Here is a 14,940-nt window from a genome sequence, read left to right on the forward strand (position 1 = left end):
TACAAATCAGATTGCAAGTTTATTATTCAAAAGTTGTTGAACTAAAAACGTGATAGTATACATTATTTGCATTTTAAGCCACCCCATAAACTTTCATTTCCCACCCGCCTCATTTTTTTTCCTCTATGAAACGTATGAATCTTAATAACTTTAGTTATAAAAACAAAGAAACAATTCTAAAAGAAGTGATGTGAATGTGGAGAATCACATAATTGTGCACCCTGTTGCGTTTTCTTCACTGAGATATTGATCGCATCGGCCCACATAACACGGCCCTCCTCCACCATAGCTATCGTATACGGGCCTTGCATAGTATCCGTCATAACATTGTGGTCCACCATACTGATTAGGGTATGGGCCGTATGGCCCAACAGGCCTACCCTCGTAGCATGGTGGAACATAACACATCCCAACTGGAACCGCCATAGGCGGTGGCATTTGCGGGATCATCATAGGCATAGCAGTTGGTGCAGGCTTGTCTTTGGGCTTCTCAGCTTCAGGCTTGGGCTTGGGCTTTTCCGCATCTTTAGGTTTATCTGAATCTTTGACTACAGAAACAAAAGTAACTTTCTTCTCCGGGTCAGCTGCCTTGGGCTTCTCGGCCTCTTTAGCGGGCTTGGGCTTATCACCTTCCTTTTTCTTCTCCGGTTCCTTTTTCTTCTCGGGCTCAGCGGACTTGGGCTTCTCGGCTTCCTTTTTCTTCTCGGGCTCAGCTGCTTTGGGCTTTGGCGGATCCACTATTTCAATGCTCTTGATAGAACCTCCACCTTTGTAACAAAGCTTGTCCCTAATCTTCTCAGGACTACAACACACCACCGTGATTGTCACAATGTTTGCTTTGTCATCGTAATTTTGGTCTCGAATTTCTGATATTGTTCACAAAGCCAAAATATTAGCTCAATTTTATATCCTTTTACATTTTTTTTGGTAAATCCAAATGTATACAAATGTTTTTGATTTTCAGTGCCACAAGTTCTAATAAAGCAATAAATAACTTATATGTATGTGTCAAATATTTAGAAATGAAGTAGAGGTGATGAACTCACGAGGGTACTTGTTGAGAAGCTTCCTAACCTTCTTGTAGCATTTCTCACACTCAAGATCAACCTTGAGCCTCATAATGGTCACCTGAATAAAAATCACCAATTAAAATTATACATAGGACCATGGTGAAACAAATTTATGATATTAATAAAAGAATGGCATATTATATCTATGATACAAATTCAAGTATAAAAACACCAATTAAAATGAAATGAAGATCACAATTTCATTTTTGTGACAATTATGTGTTTGTTTTGGAGATAAGAAAGATTGATAATTTTGATGGAAATTGAAATAAACTTTACCTTTTCAGCCATGGTTGTAGATCAGAGATCTGATCTGAGGCTCAAAAGAAAATGATAGAGAATGTAGACAAAAGTGAGCAGAGCAAAAACACAAAATGGACAGCAAAGAAAATTCAAGAAGCTATTATAACTTATAAGCTTAATGCATAAACATGTAGGCCCTATAAGATTGAATTTCTTGCTAAGATTGTTGATAGACAGTGTTGGTTTTTGCTAGAACTGAAAGGGTGTATATATGTCTACGTTATTAATACAATATACTATATGCAATATTCATATTCATATTCATAGCACACAGCATGTGCCGTCTTTTGATTTACACGCCTAATCTTATTGACTCTATGCAACTTCATGAACCCCTCTATTAATAGTACTTGATTTAATACCAAATATGGTTAAAAATTATTTACTATGATTATACTTATGAGTAGGACAGAACCAAAATTTAATTTTCTCTATGAGTTTGGTTATGTGCAATAATGCCCATGCACTAGCACATGCCAACCGTACACGTGGCACTAATGCCAGATCCTATAATATGTGTAGCACATGAGTAGTAATAATGAAATTAAATTAATAAGGAGGGTGAAATTGCGTAATGGTAACACTACCTAATACTATTTTTTTAGACAAATTTTTATACTAATTAATTAGTTGCAGATGGGGTGGTTGTGGAAGAGTGGTCCAAATTTGTGGGGTCCATAGAGATAGAGTGTTTACATATTTCTTTGTATGAATTATGAAATGAAAGCTTAGCCATCATAGGATTTAACCGACACCAAAATTTATGTGAGGGGTAGGAAACCTTAGCCATAATCATAGGGTTTAACCAAATGCCAAAGTTGCAACTATGTAAAGTGTAAACGCGGTTTCAACTTAATAATGAAGAGATATATGATTTTTAGCATAAGGTTGTTTTCATAATTGAACACTTTCCTTATCTCTTTTCATTGTCTTTTGTTTCTTGTGAGAAATAATGACTAAAGAATCTTTTTGGTACTTAACTATCTAACATGCTAATATAGCTCAAAAATATATCAAAATTACAACAATTATTATGGAATTGTTTTTCACTTTTTTTTTTTTTTTTTTACACAAGATTAGTGTTAAATGTGGCGTTTTGATGGTTACTAATTTATAGGATATTCACAAATTAAACTAATAACTAATAATATATATATATGGATTTGCTAGAACACACCCGCTAGTTTTTATGTGGGAGTGTTTTAGCAAGTTATAATTAAAAAGTTAATAAATACACCTTAAGGTGTATGTTGCTATAACACACCTTCTAACAAAAACAAGTGAGTGTATTCTAGCAAATCCTATAGGCATTTGCTAGGATACACCCACTTAGTTTTTAGAAGGAGTATTTTAGCAAGTGAATTACTAAAAAGTGGTTAAATACACCTTAAGGTGTAGCTTTGCTAAAACACTCCCACATAAAAACCAGTGGATGTGTTATAGCAAACCCGATATATATAGACAAAAATAAACGATATACATTCATTTAAATTGATAGAGTACATCGATATAATACAAATTCAAATTCGCTAAAAATAAAAAGGATGAATATGTGAACAAACTCATAGCATCCATGTTAATAGCATAAAACGACAAAGTACTTATGCCTACAAATACTACAAATATGACTATATTCATGTCTCTGGAATACTTATGTCTCCGGATCTGCAATGCTGACGACGCCAAAGTCATTGTCATTGATCGGATATGCACTTGCTCAAAGTTAATCTTTCAACCTGAATCAAATAAACACCGCACTGAGACGGGAAATAAAAAACACACTGCACAATGACGGGAAATCAAAATAAACGGAGGAGGAAATCACAAAAACAAACGAAAAAAAACAAAAAATATGTGAGATCACTTATTCAATTAGGATAGAAGGAAAAACAGTTCGGAGGGGTGATTTTTGGGTCAAATTTGACCTTAAATCACCCCTCTGAAAAGAAGAAGAAGAAGAAGAAAAGGGTGACGACTAGAGTTTGAGAAAGAGAGATAACTAAAAAGTTAATAAATACACCTTAAGGTGTATGTTGCTATAACACACCTTCTTAAAAAACAAGTGAGTGTGTTCTAGCAAATCTTATAGGCATTTGCTAGAATACACCCACTTATTTTTTAGAAGGAGTATTTTAACAAATCAATAACTAAAAAGTGGTTAAATACATCCTAAGGTGTAGCTTTGTTAAAATACTCCCACATAAAAACTAGTGGGTGTGTTCTAGCAAACCCATATATATATATATATATATATATATATATATATATATATATATATATATATATATATATATATATAATATCTTTGTAAATTAAGGAATTTGAGGATCAAACTAAATGGTAAAGATACACTAAAAAATATCTTTCTAAATTTGATACATTCAAGTATTATGGTAAACATACCTCAAACATTTAAGGATTAAAATAATTGTTTAATCTAAAGATAATATCTATTCATGCCACACTAAGTCACTAACACTGTTAGAACCAAAGCTATTGATAATATCTAAAAATAATATCTATCGATAATTTTAACTAAGTAATTGTGTGGCTTGCTTGCTTGTGTGGATAATTTAGAAAGAAAGGAATAGTCCGTGTTTTAAAAATGAGGAGGAATTAATTGATAGAGAAAGGCAGACTTTTATCTTTCTGGCAGTTGAAAACAAAGAATTCTTGTTTAGCTTTTGATTTTTCTAATTGTTGGTTGCATCTTTCAATGGTTGCCACATAATTCGTAGTTTCTTTCCCTTTTTCTTGGTTCATAATTGTTTGTAAAACTTTTGAGTTCCTTTTGACATATCTTGTGTTAGCAGGAACATTTTCGTGGTATATAATTTTAGCTTTCAATTACTTTGATGATAACACATATTTAAAGCGGGCAATATTTTTTTTTATTTAATAGTTATTTAAGTGTAGACACCGATAATATAAAGGTACAAATAATTCAAAAGAATCAGCTAGGTTTAAGCATTGATCAACTCAGCATAATCAAAATGAAGAGTCAAATATTCAAAGCATTTCTCAAACTCATTGAAGAAACTTCTAGAACTGAAAAAATAGGATTGATTCATTAAATGAATAGACAAAGTACAACGTTTGTGCTTATATACACATGAGAATGTGTCATTTCGTCATAACTACTCTAACTAACTACATGAGCATGAAATAAAACTAAAATGTAAATGCAAGCTAACTAATCTAAGTCCATGCTTCACTTAATTCTAATACCCCTTCGCAAGATGGAGGTTAGTTTAGTAGATGTATACAAGCTTGAGAATACAATCATAAATGAACAAGGCATGGTAGCTTTAGTGTGTATGCAGATCCTCCATCTTGATGCAACCGAAGAGAAGGATCAAGATGTGTATTGACGACTAGTTTGCAACCAGTTAGGCCTGAGTTTTGATATTGAAAGTTTTGTCAAGAGCCACATTTAATTCATCAAACACCATGAGTGAAATTTCTGCTAGAATTATGTCATATACATAGAATAGAATGTCAATAAATGATTTGGAAGTTGACTTGGTAAATAGGGTATGATCAGAATGTGCTTGCATAAAACCATGAGCAAATAGAAAAGTTGTCAACATCTCAAAATCCCGGCAATTTTCTTGATTAAGACCACATAAGGACTTGAGCAATGTGCATACTTGACATGGTTTAGGAGAGGAAACTCCCTGAGGTATCCTCATATAAACTAACTCATATAAATCTCCATGAAGGAAGACATTATTGACATCTAGTTGATGTAAATGTCGAATATGTATATAGGATAGAGCCAAGAGAACTCTGACATATTATATATACAAGTCTGGAACATGTGAAGAAGTCTCAAAGAAATCCAATCCATTTGTCTGAGTAAAGCTTTTTATCGACAATCTTGTATGTGGCGATATAAGAAAATATCGAAATGGTCATCTAGATTCAATACTGAAGACCACGCGCCTAGAAATGACTTAGTTTATTAGCTATTAGATCTTCAAGTACAAAAGGAGAGGTTCTCTCAACGCTCTTGTTGGTAGATGTTGTTGTCGTTGTTGTTAATTCTATCTAAATCCTTTCATGTGAAGATCAAAAACTATTGTAGGTGTTATTTCTATATAAATTGGATTGTTGCAGTTGCTAGCTCTAAAGGTTGACCGATGTATCAACTAGATGTAAAGTCATCTTTTTTAAAATGGTGAGATAGAAGAAGTATATGTGACTCAACCATCATGTTTTGATGAAAAAGGCAAGGAAAATTGCTTGTACAAATTGAAGAAATCTCTGTATGGCTCATATCAGACACCTAGAGCATGGAACAAGAAGATCGATTGGTTCCTTCTTCAACAAGGTTTTGTAAAATGTGTACATGTGCATATCTTATACTGCAAAAACTCAACAAATAAGCACAAACTAATTGTAAGCTAATATGTTGGTGACGTGATTGTGACCGGCAACAATGATCTTGGTATCTTATCTTATTTCATAGAAATGGAATTTAAGATAAGAGCACAAGGATTTCTAGTTCATCATGGAAGGTATGCTCGAGACATATGAGTTGTTTGAATACTTTGACTCAAATTTGAGCAGAGACAAAAGTGATAGAAAAAACATTGTTGTATATGTGTTCATTTATGGGAATGAAACAATGTCATGGTGCTCAAATAAGAAATGTGTTATAGCTTTATACTCTTGTGAGGTAGAGTACATTGCATCTTCAGTGGTTGCATATAATGGTTAAGCATGTTGATGCAAGAGATGAATTTGAATAAAGATAAGAAGATGAGATTATTGGTGAGCAATAGATCAGCTATTGAGCTTGCAAAGCATCCAATTGCTCATGGAAGGATCAAATATATAGAAATATGATTCCATTTTCTGAGAGATCAAGTGAATTAGGAGAAGTTAAATTTGCAACATTGCAAGACATACAACATGCAATTTGTAGACTTAGTTAAAAAAGCTATTGAAGGCTAGCACGTTTAAAGAACTCAGGAAAACTTGGAATGGTGGAAAATACTAACTTTAGGAAGGTTACTTAAACTGCAAGCAATAAAGTAGTTAGTTGATATCACCAATACTTTGATATCAACATTATGAATGAGTTAGGATCCTATCAATTTACGACTTTCTCCATTTTTTTTTTCCCATTTAGAGAGATGAATAAACACAAAAAGTAAAAAATAATTAATAATAGTGTGACACACTTTGGATTTTGATTATTTTTTAGGAACTTTGATTGTAAAAAAAAAAATTATACACCCATATTCAAGGAAAAAACAGTTCGGATTATATAATTCGAATTATATATTAGCACAAATTTTGAGCATGTTTGCAACATGGATGGCTAGTTTAAGTATCATATTAATCTTTTTAACTCTCATCCTTCTGTTTTAGGTCATTTTAATTGTTTTGGAAGGAACTTCTTACGAGACTCCGTCCCTCAAAATTCTATCGTTTAGACCAATTTTTCATTTTTATTATTTGTCATATTCTCAGAAAAATCCAAAAAAATTGAATTAGTTATATTTGATCATTTAGATTTTTTTTTTTGGTATATATATATATATATATATATTATTGGCTTAAATAGGGATTTTGTCGCTGAAAATATAGGCCATTTTAATTTTCGTCACTGAAGTTACTAATCCTTCCAATCTGCCACTGCAAAGTTTAATCATTTGACTTTTGGTCCTAATTAGGTTTTTTTGCTGAGGTGGGCTGTCATTAGCGACGTGGTGCCTATGTGGCAAGTGATGATTGGGCGAGATGATTGACTTAAATAGGATTTTCGTCCCTGCAAATATAGGTCATTTGAATTTTCGTCCCTAAAGTTACTAATCAGATGTAATTAGGACCATTTTTCAAATGATTAATATTTGCAATGACAAAATGGAAGGATTAGTAACTTCAGGGACGAAAATTCAAATGACCTATATTTGCATGGACGAAAGACCTATTTAAGCCTATTTTATTTTATTTTATTTGACATGTTTATCATTTTTTTTACTTTGTTTTTTTTTTGTTGTTTTTAAAAGCGAAATTGTAACTGCTGAAATGGGAGATATATTTCGGATTATATAATCCAAACACATCCAAACTGTGTTTGGATTTTATAATCCATTATCCCATGAATATTTTTTGTAAATAAAATAGGGTGCGTGAGAAATGGTAGGGTGGAAAAAGTAATAAACTTTTTCTTTCATAGAATGTTGGGTTTAGTATTTTAAAGTGGCCAAAGATTTAAAAAAAGGACCAAAATGAAAAATTGTTCTTCCCACCCCTCAAACTATACACATACCCTCAGATCATTTGAAGTTCCTAATCACCCTTTATTCCAATAAATATATAATTTTTTGCATTCCGGCAAAGTCAAATTTTAAATTTATCGGTACACATCTGTGTTCCGGTAAATTCAAAAGCAACATATATTATAAGTTTACTTAATGCATTGTAATAGATGAATAATATGAGTTGATATCATCTCTAGCATGTCCCAAAGAGTTTTAAGAGATGTAAGAAGATTTTAGTGTATTGAACATTTTTGACGTTAAAATTTTTCTTTTATTAGAACTCCATATCTCAATTCTATTGATATGTTAAACTCAAATCTTCTACAAATCGGTTTTCCCATGCAATCGATTATAAAATCGTTAAATGAAGAGAATTTTTTTTATCTATCTTAATCTAACATTTCACTTCTTGTTACGGTGTTAAATCGATCGTAGAATAGATCGATTTTGTAATATTTTATACTATAATAATACCACAATACCACCAATTAAATAAGAGTAGTAATATTTGTAAATCCAATTGATGACAACTTTGGTGACAACCTTGCTTTTCTCTATTTTTATCGGTCAAAAATAATGAAGAGAGAAAAATGAAGAGAGAGAATAAGAATCTCATGTGAGTATGAGAGAGAAAGTTGTCCAAAAATTATCTCATAATGGTTGTACAAATATCATTTCTCATTAAATAATTATAAAAATTTCTAAAAATATGTCACCACCATCTATTCTTGGTACAACATGATGGCAATTAGGAACAAGAGTACTAGTGTCTTTACTACGGCCCAAAATTAGAGGTCATGCTTTGGACATGCTGACTCAGCCATGGTCCTTCCTATGTCTATTCTGCATAAATGGTCCACCTCATATTTTCAAAATCTCCATATTAATTTAATGTTCTTCTCCCTCACAATGAGGTTGCTCCATAACTACTAGTACATATAGTTCCAATATTTTACACTCTTCTGTTGCCATCAAAATTTCTCAAGTATAAGCCATTGTTCTATCATAGAAATGGGTGAAGTAAGAGTTATATATCTTACACAAATTCTTGTATTTATTTGTTCTTGTCTAATGTTAAATGAAGCTTTTATAGTTGATATTTTCTTCTTGGATTTAGATGCTTTTTTTTTTTGTGTATGAAAGGAGAACAAGGAAGAAGGAAAGAAAGAAGAAACCAAAGAGGAAAAGAAGGAAGAAGAGAAAAAGGAGGAAAAGAAAGATGAAGAACAACCTCCAGAAATAGTACTCAAGGTTGATATGCATTGTGAAGCTTGTGCAAGGAAAGTTGCAAAAGCATTGAAAGGATTTGAAGGTAATAATTAATTAATTTTCTTCTTCAAATTCTTGTTCTAAGCATGAGACATTTTTCTGACATGAATTTAACCAAGGCAATAATTAAATAATTCAAACATGTTTTCTGCTGCAAATGTTTTGAATAGAGTGTACGTTTAGAAATTAGAATTACGACAAAATTAAAATAACATCGTAATTTTGTTGAAGTTTTATCAAAAATCATAATGACCCGTCAAATTTAAAGTAAATTTAACCATTCAATATAATTAGCCAAGCATAATGTACATATTACTTTCCTCAAAAAAATAATGTACACATTACTGCCAATTTTTATGATCTATTGTCAGCTAGTACTTTTGTTCTCTTTATATTTCCCTCCTTTTTTTCCTTGTTAGAGGGATCTACACAATCCATGATTGCTTTTGAATTTCACATCATACTTGATTAAATAATAATTTGTCAGTATATAAAATTCTAACTTTTACAGGTAAATTTTACACACGATAGGACAAAAGTTCATCATTGCATTTATGTTAAGTAAATATGAATAGAGTTCTCTTGACGGATGTCTTAAGATATTATTTAAATATTTTAAATTAAAAAGTTATTTATTAAATATTTTGATTTTTAAAACATTAATTACATAAAAATTTAATATCAAGGTATTTAAAAAGTGCTCTTATACAACAAATAAAGGTCTAGGTGGGGAAAAGAGTATGGTGAAAACAATTAATTAATAATTTTTCATTTGAATTGAAAATGTTTGTGTGTGAAAGGAGTGGAGGAGGTGACTGCAGATAGTAAGGGCAGCAAAGTGGTAGTGAAAGGAAAGGCAGCAGACCCCATAAAGGTGCTCAAAAGACTACAAAAGAAAAGTGGCAAGAAAGTGGAGTTAATTTCACCTTTGCCAAAACCTCAAGAGGAGAAAAAAGAAGAAGAAATTAAAGAAGAACCAAAGCCAGAGGAGAAAAAGGATGAGGTAATTAAATAAATAATTATCATAATTAATTTCCAAATTATATATATAGCATCATGACATATACCTTCTTATCATAACTACTTGTGACATATTGATAGTTTGATATGAGTTTAAAATTTAAATGACATGCATAATCGGTGTAAATTTATTTTACATTAATATTCAATGAGAATCTATTATTTTACCACATTGAAATTATTTGTATGGCGTGGTAAAATAAGGGTTCTCAATTATTGCTTGTCGTAAAATAAATGTACACCGACAGTGCATGTCCTTTTAATGTGTATAAAATTTTGAACACTAAAATCCTTTTGTTCAGTTTTTTACTTTAAAAAAATGTATAAGGAAATAAAATGCATGCACTTAATGAATCATACACCATTAGATTGATTAATTAGACAACTTCCATTTTGACTCTTTGTTTTGAATCCATTTGTCAAAGATAAAATATAAGCCGTCTGATTATGATCAAACGGTCGCCGCGATTGTGTGACTTAGTGAGTATAGGATTACTCTGACACAAACAAATCAAGTTCCAATGAATGGGGGGATTGTACAATGCACATGACCAAAATAACATGTATGAAATGCATGCTTGTTAAATGAAAATATGAAATAGTTTGAATGGATAGAGTTTCCAATTTGCACTAACGTTACCCTTTTGGTAACTTGTTTCTATGGATTGGATGGTAGTAGTATACATCACAAGTACTGGTACAAAGCATGAAAATAACGAAACAATATCAAGACAATAATGTCCCTACCATAAAGGCACATGTAACGAGGGTAAAGACTGTGACAATTAAGAGAGGCTTTTGACCCCACTATCCTTTTGTGCAACTTGACATGCACCTTGCAGCAAAATGGGGTCACACTCACGGACTCACCATAAATATATAATAAACTATACATTATACAATATACATTCCACCCTGTAATGTAATCAAATTGAGAGGTTCATAAATAAATGATAGAACAGTGTGTATAGTATGTGTATACATGTGATGTGTGTGACATGGTGTCAACATATGACACGAATTTTCAGAGTTTTTTTTAAAAGAAAAACATTATGTGACGTGGGTTAAAAGTTAAAATATGTGTTGTGCTGTCGATAATTTATTGGATGAAGGTGAAGGTAGCTCTATCTCCATTGATAATAATAACTACTCCCTCCGTCCCTGACCCTTTTGCTAAAATCACGGGAATTAAGAAATCGGATATTTGTATTAAAGTTGTTTGTAATCACTATTGTTTTTACAATTTTATCCTTAAGAGAGAGAGTTAGTTTATATTTTTCATATACTACTTATTGCTGATTGAAGAAAAAGATGTATAATAAATAGGGGCATGTATGTAAAGAAATAATTAATGTAGTTGGAAATAACAAAGGGGTCTTATAAAAAGGGACAAAAAAAATTCTCAAAAAGGTCTTGTAATTAGGGACGAGGGAGTAATTTTTATGGTCCATTTTGGAAATCCCACAGGCATGGCTCATATCTTTATTTTGGACCCATTAAATGGTTTGTTACATTTCACACAAAAATATTTAGGACATTAATAATGAATAGATTAATGTGAAATTAAGTGCATAACTCATCATTAATGTCCTACATAACATGTCTACATAACTCTTTAATTGCATGTTTGGATTGACGATGAGTTCATGTGACGCACGGTGAACCACTATGACTTTAAAAATAGCTACTTTTTATACCTTTAATAAGATTACGATACCACCTTGAGTTTATCGCTTATCCAAACACACACTAATGCATATGTATGACCAAAGAATTGATATTTTGGATTATTGTCTTATGGTATATTTCAATTATTTTTGCAGCCTCCACCTGTGGTAACAATAGTTCTCAAAATTAGAATGCATTGTGATGCATGTGCTCAAGTTATACAGAAACGTATCCGTAAGATTAAAGGTACAAAGATCCGTTCCTCTTTCAATCTTGTTGCTATTATTGACTGCTTCTGTATACTGTCTCCTTGCCACATGTGGTACACACAACAAACACGTTTGAATAATTGTAAAATAATTGAACTCTTTTCTTGCACACTTTTTTTTTTGTGATTTTATTTACTTTAAACATTTGAGAGAGCTTTCAATGTTTTTCATGTAACCTTTTGACTAATATAGATCATATGCTTTCCATATTTTATTTTATTTTTATCCTCAATTACAGTATCATAGAGAAAATGGTTTTAAGACTAATTTATTTTCGATCAGAAGGTAACTAAAGTTTGACTGCGAATTGTTTCATCATCAGAAACTAACCATTCTTTTAGATGATGCACATTAACCACTCGCGTCTAGCGAATTCAGATTCACTACTGTAACTACATTATGTAGTTGCACACAGTAAATAATTTTGACCATGAGATCATTAGACAACTTAGATTGCATCTTTGATTTGCATCGGATGGTTGAGATTGATAACCACGGCGCATCAAGCACATTAACCACTTCTATCTAACTTCTTGCATGGTTACATGATTTCTATATTGAAGTTACAACTATCTAACTTCTTGCATGGTTGCATGCATTCTATATTGAAGTTACAAAGATTAATATAATTAACCAATAAATTCTTATCTTTATAATGCGATCGTTATACAAGTTCGCGACTAAACTAAATAATTCGATTATTATTGAACATTTTATGACATGCTAATATGTGTTAATAATAATATATGCAGGAGTAGAATCAGTGGAAACAGATTTGGGAAATGATCAAGCCATAGTAAAAGGAGTGATTGATCCAACAAAGCTTGTTGATGAAGTGTTCAAGAGGACTAAAAAGCAAGCTTCAATTGTGAAGAAGGAAGAAAAGAAGGAAGAAGAGAAGAAAGAAGAAGAGAAAAAGGAAGAGGTCAAAGAAGAAGAGAAAAAAGAAAGTGAAGAAGAAAACAAAGGAGAAGATGATAATAAAACTGAAATCAAACGTAGTGAATATTGGCCATCAAAAGACTATGTTGACTATGCTTATGCACCTGAGATTTTCAGTGATGAGAATCCAAATGCTTGTTCTGTTATGTAGACCAGTTATTATCATTTGTACTATCTTTATATTTTAGTAGCTTATTGGATTAAATTTATTTTCTATGCCATGTAATGTAACATAGTATAGTAGTGAATATTTAAGAATTTTATCTTTGTATGGCATTCCTATGAAGTTGTTGGATGCTTTAGTTGTTGTGTTTATGAGATTTTAATGTATTTCCCTGCCAAAAGATGGCAGAATCACTTATGTTGGTGTGTATGTGTTAAAAATGTAGTAGTATTACTGAATTTTGGCCTACAATTTATGTACCTATATAATGTTGAGTGTACTGTTGACAATGATATCAAGTCTTCAATGTTGACATTTAATAAATTTATTGTGAAAATGCCACTTCAACCTAAACATTAAATCTTCAGATGAATAATGAAAAAACAAAAGTTGGTTGAAATGCTGACTTAAATTGAAAGAGGTGGTGAACTATTTTTGGACCATTTGCATTTTAGGCTTCTTGACCAACTTACACAAGGAATAAGATTGAAGGTTGTCCATTTATGTATGGTAGGGGTGAGGATGGGGCTAAATTGCAATTAACATTGCTAAAGTTACTGAAAAAAATTGCCATCACATTGATTTTGATGGAATCAATCAAGGGGACAAAAATACATTTAGAACATAAAAGGAAGAAATAACGTAAATAATAAAAGTCATGAGATCAAGTTTTTGTTTAAATAAAAACTCATTGAAAAATTAGAGATTGTTGGGGAGATCAAAGGAGCGTCCGATCGAGAAACAACAGAGACGTTACACCTCTACACAAAATCTTAATGCATTATTTATATAGATCATTTCTCTTATATATTCAACATTTAGTTGATTTATAATCGATATGCGACTTAACGACTCGCACTTGAATCCAATCTTTATAATCATGGTCAAGGGTTTCACGATACAAATTGCGAATCTCATCCCCAAAACACATATAAATCAGGACAACTATGAGTTGGTGTGAGATTCACGGTGTGTTCCTAGGTCACTGGCATGAAACAACCTTCTAAATATGCCTAAATACAATCCTTGTAAACAAGGGTTTCACAATACAAATTGCACCTAGTGCAAAGAATTGTACATGAATTCCCTCTCTTACTAAGATTTATCTACATGAGACCAGGTTGAGTAATGAGTATGTTAACCCAAGTCTATCTCTAATATGATGTAGAGTTGCAAAACTAAGCTCCATTTTACCCCTATTTTATTGTAGATAGTGTCACAAAATTAAGTAAGGATTAGGGACCAGATGCTTAGCAATTTTGCATCCGGGCCCCTTGGTTAGTTGATACTACCTCCGTCCTTAATTATAAGACCCTTTTGAAAAAATAATTTGTCCCTTTTTATAAGACCCTTTTGGTATTTCCAAGTACATTAATTATTTCTTTACCAACATACCCTTATTTATTTTGCATTTTTTTCTTCAATCAACAATAAATATTATATTGAAAATATAAATTAATTCTATCTCTTAAGGATAAAATTGTAAAAACAATAGTAATTATATACAAATTTAATACTACAACCAACTTTCTTAATCTCCGCAATTTTGACAAAAGGCTCTTATATTTAGGAACGGAGGTAGTAGTTATAAATAATAATGGAACAAAATATGACTTCTATTTCTGATATAGTTTTAAAAGTCGATTTTGCATCTAAGGGGGTGGAATTTTGAACATGAGGAGAATTAGATGTTGAAAACTTGAGTGGAGAAATATTAATTGTAATACTAAAAGAATGACATCAAATAACCAAATAACTAAACTCAGGTGGATCGGGATTCCATGATTTTAGTGCGGAAAATTCATGTGACTTTCATCTAATATCATCCACTTGATCAACCATGTATGCCAAATCATGCCACATGTCCCATTATTTTTATCAAAAAAACTCAAAAATGTATCAGTGGATCAGATTCATAACGACTCCCATGGTAGCTTTGGGGAACTTTTGTCCTCTCCAAG

General features: G+C 31.7%; 2 protein-coding genes across 3 annotated transcripts; one reads left to right on the forward strand and one right to left on the reverse strand.

Moving 5' to 3' along the window:
* Positions 1 to 1,687, reverse strand: LOC25486260 (pollen-specific leucine-rich repeat extensin-like protein 1). Its single transcript, XM_013607484.3, has 3 exons — positions 1,350 to 1,687; positions 1,047 to 1,128; positions 1 to 866 (listed from the first exon to the last, which is right to left on the reverse strand). The coding sequence occupies exons 1-3, from the start codon at positions 1,359 to 1,361 to the stop codon at positions 205 to 207; spliced, it is 756 nt and encodes a 251-aa protein (XP_013462938.1). The 5' UTR covers positions 1,362 to 1,687; the 3' UTR covers positions 1 to 204.
* Positions 1,688 to 8,507: 6,820 nt separating this feature from the next.
* Positions 8,508 to 13,228, forward strand: LOC25486262 (heavy metal-associated isoprenylated plant protein 7). Of its 2 annotated transcripts, none has more exons than XM_013607488.3 (5): positions 8,508 to 8,668; positions 8,792 to 8,960; positions 9,718 to 9,920; positions 11,761 to 11,851; positions 12,627 to 13,228. In XM_013607488.3, exons 1-5 carry the CDS (start codon positions 8,660 to 8,662, stop codon positions 12,965 to 12,967), a joined length of 813 nt encoding a protein of 270 aa, XP_013462942.1. In that variant the 5' UTR covers positions 8,508 to 8,659; the 3' UTR covers positions 12,968 to 13,228. The 2 variants fall into 2 exon arrangements, with proteins under 2 accessions (XP_013462942.1, XP_013462940.1); XM_013607486.3 differs by having other exon boundaries at positions 8,512 to 8,668; positions 8,795 to 8,960.
* Positions 13,229 to 14,940: the final 1,712 nt, after the last annotated feature.

This window comes from Medicago truncatula, chromosome 2 (genome assembly GCF_003473485.1).
Source record: "Medicago truncatula cultivar Jemalong A17 chromosome 2, MtrunA17r5.0-ANR, whole genome shotgun sequence".
Classification (NCBI taxonomy): Eukaryota; Viridiplantae; Streptophyta; class Magnoliopsida; order Fabales; family Fabaceae; genus Medicago; species Medicago truncatula.

Coding starts and splice junctions, on each gene's coding strand:
- LOC25486260 (XM_013607484.3), bottom strand. Junction 867..1,046: donor GCTTCTCAACAAGTACCCTC/GTGAGTTCATCA, acceptor GAACAATATCAG/AAATTCGAGACCAAAATTAC.
- LOC25486262 (XM_013607488.3), top strand. Junction 8,961..9,717: donor AGCATTGAAAGGATTTGAAG/GTAATAATTAAT, acceptor TGTGTGTGAAAG/GAGTGGAGGAGGTGACTGCA. Junction 11,852..12,626: donor ACGTATCCGTAAGATTAAAG/GTACAAAGATCC, acceptor TAATATATGCAG/GAGTAGAATCAGTGGAAACA.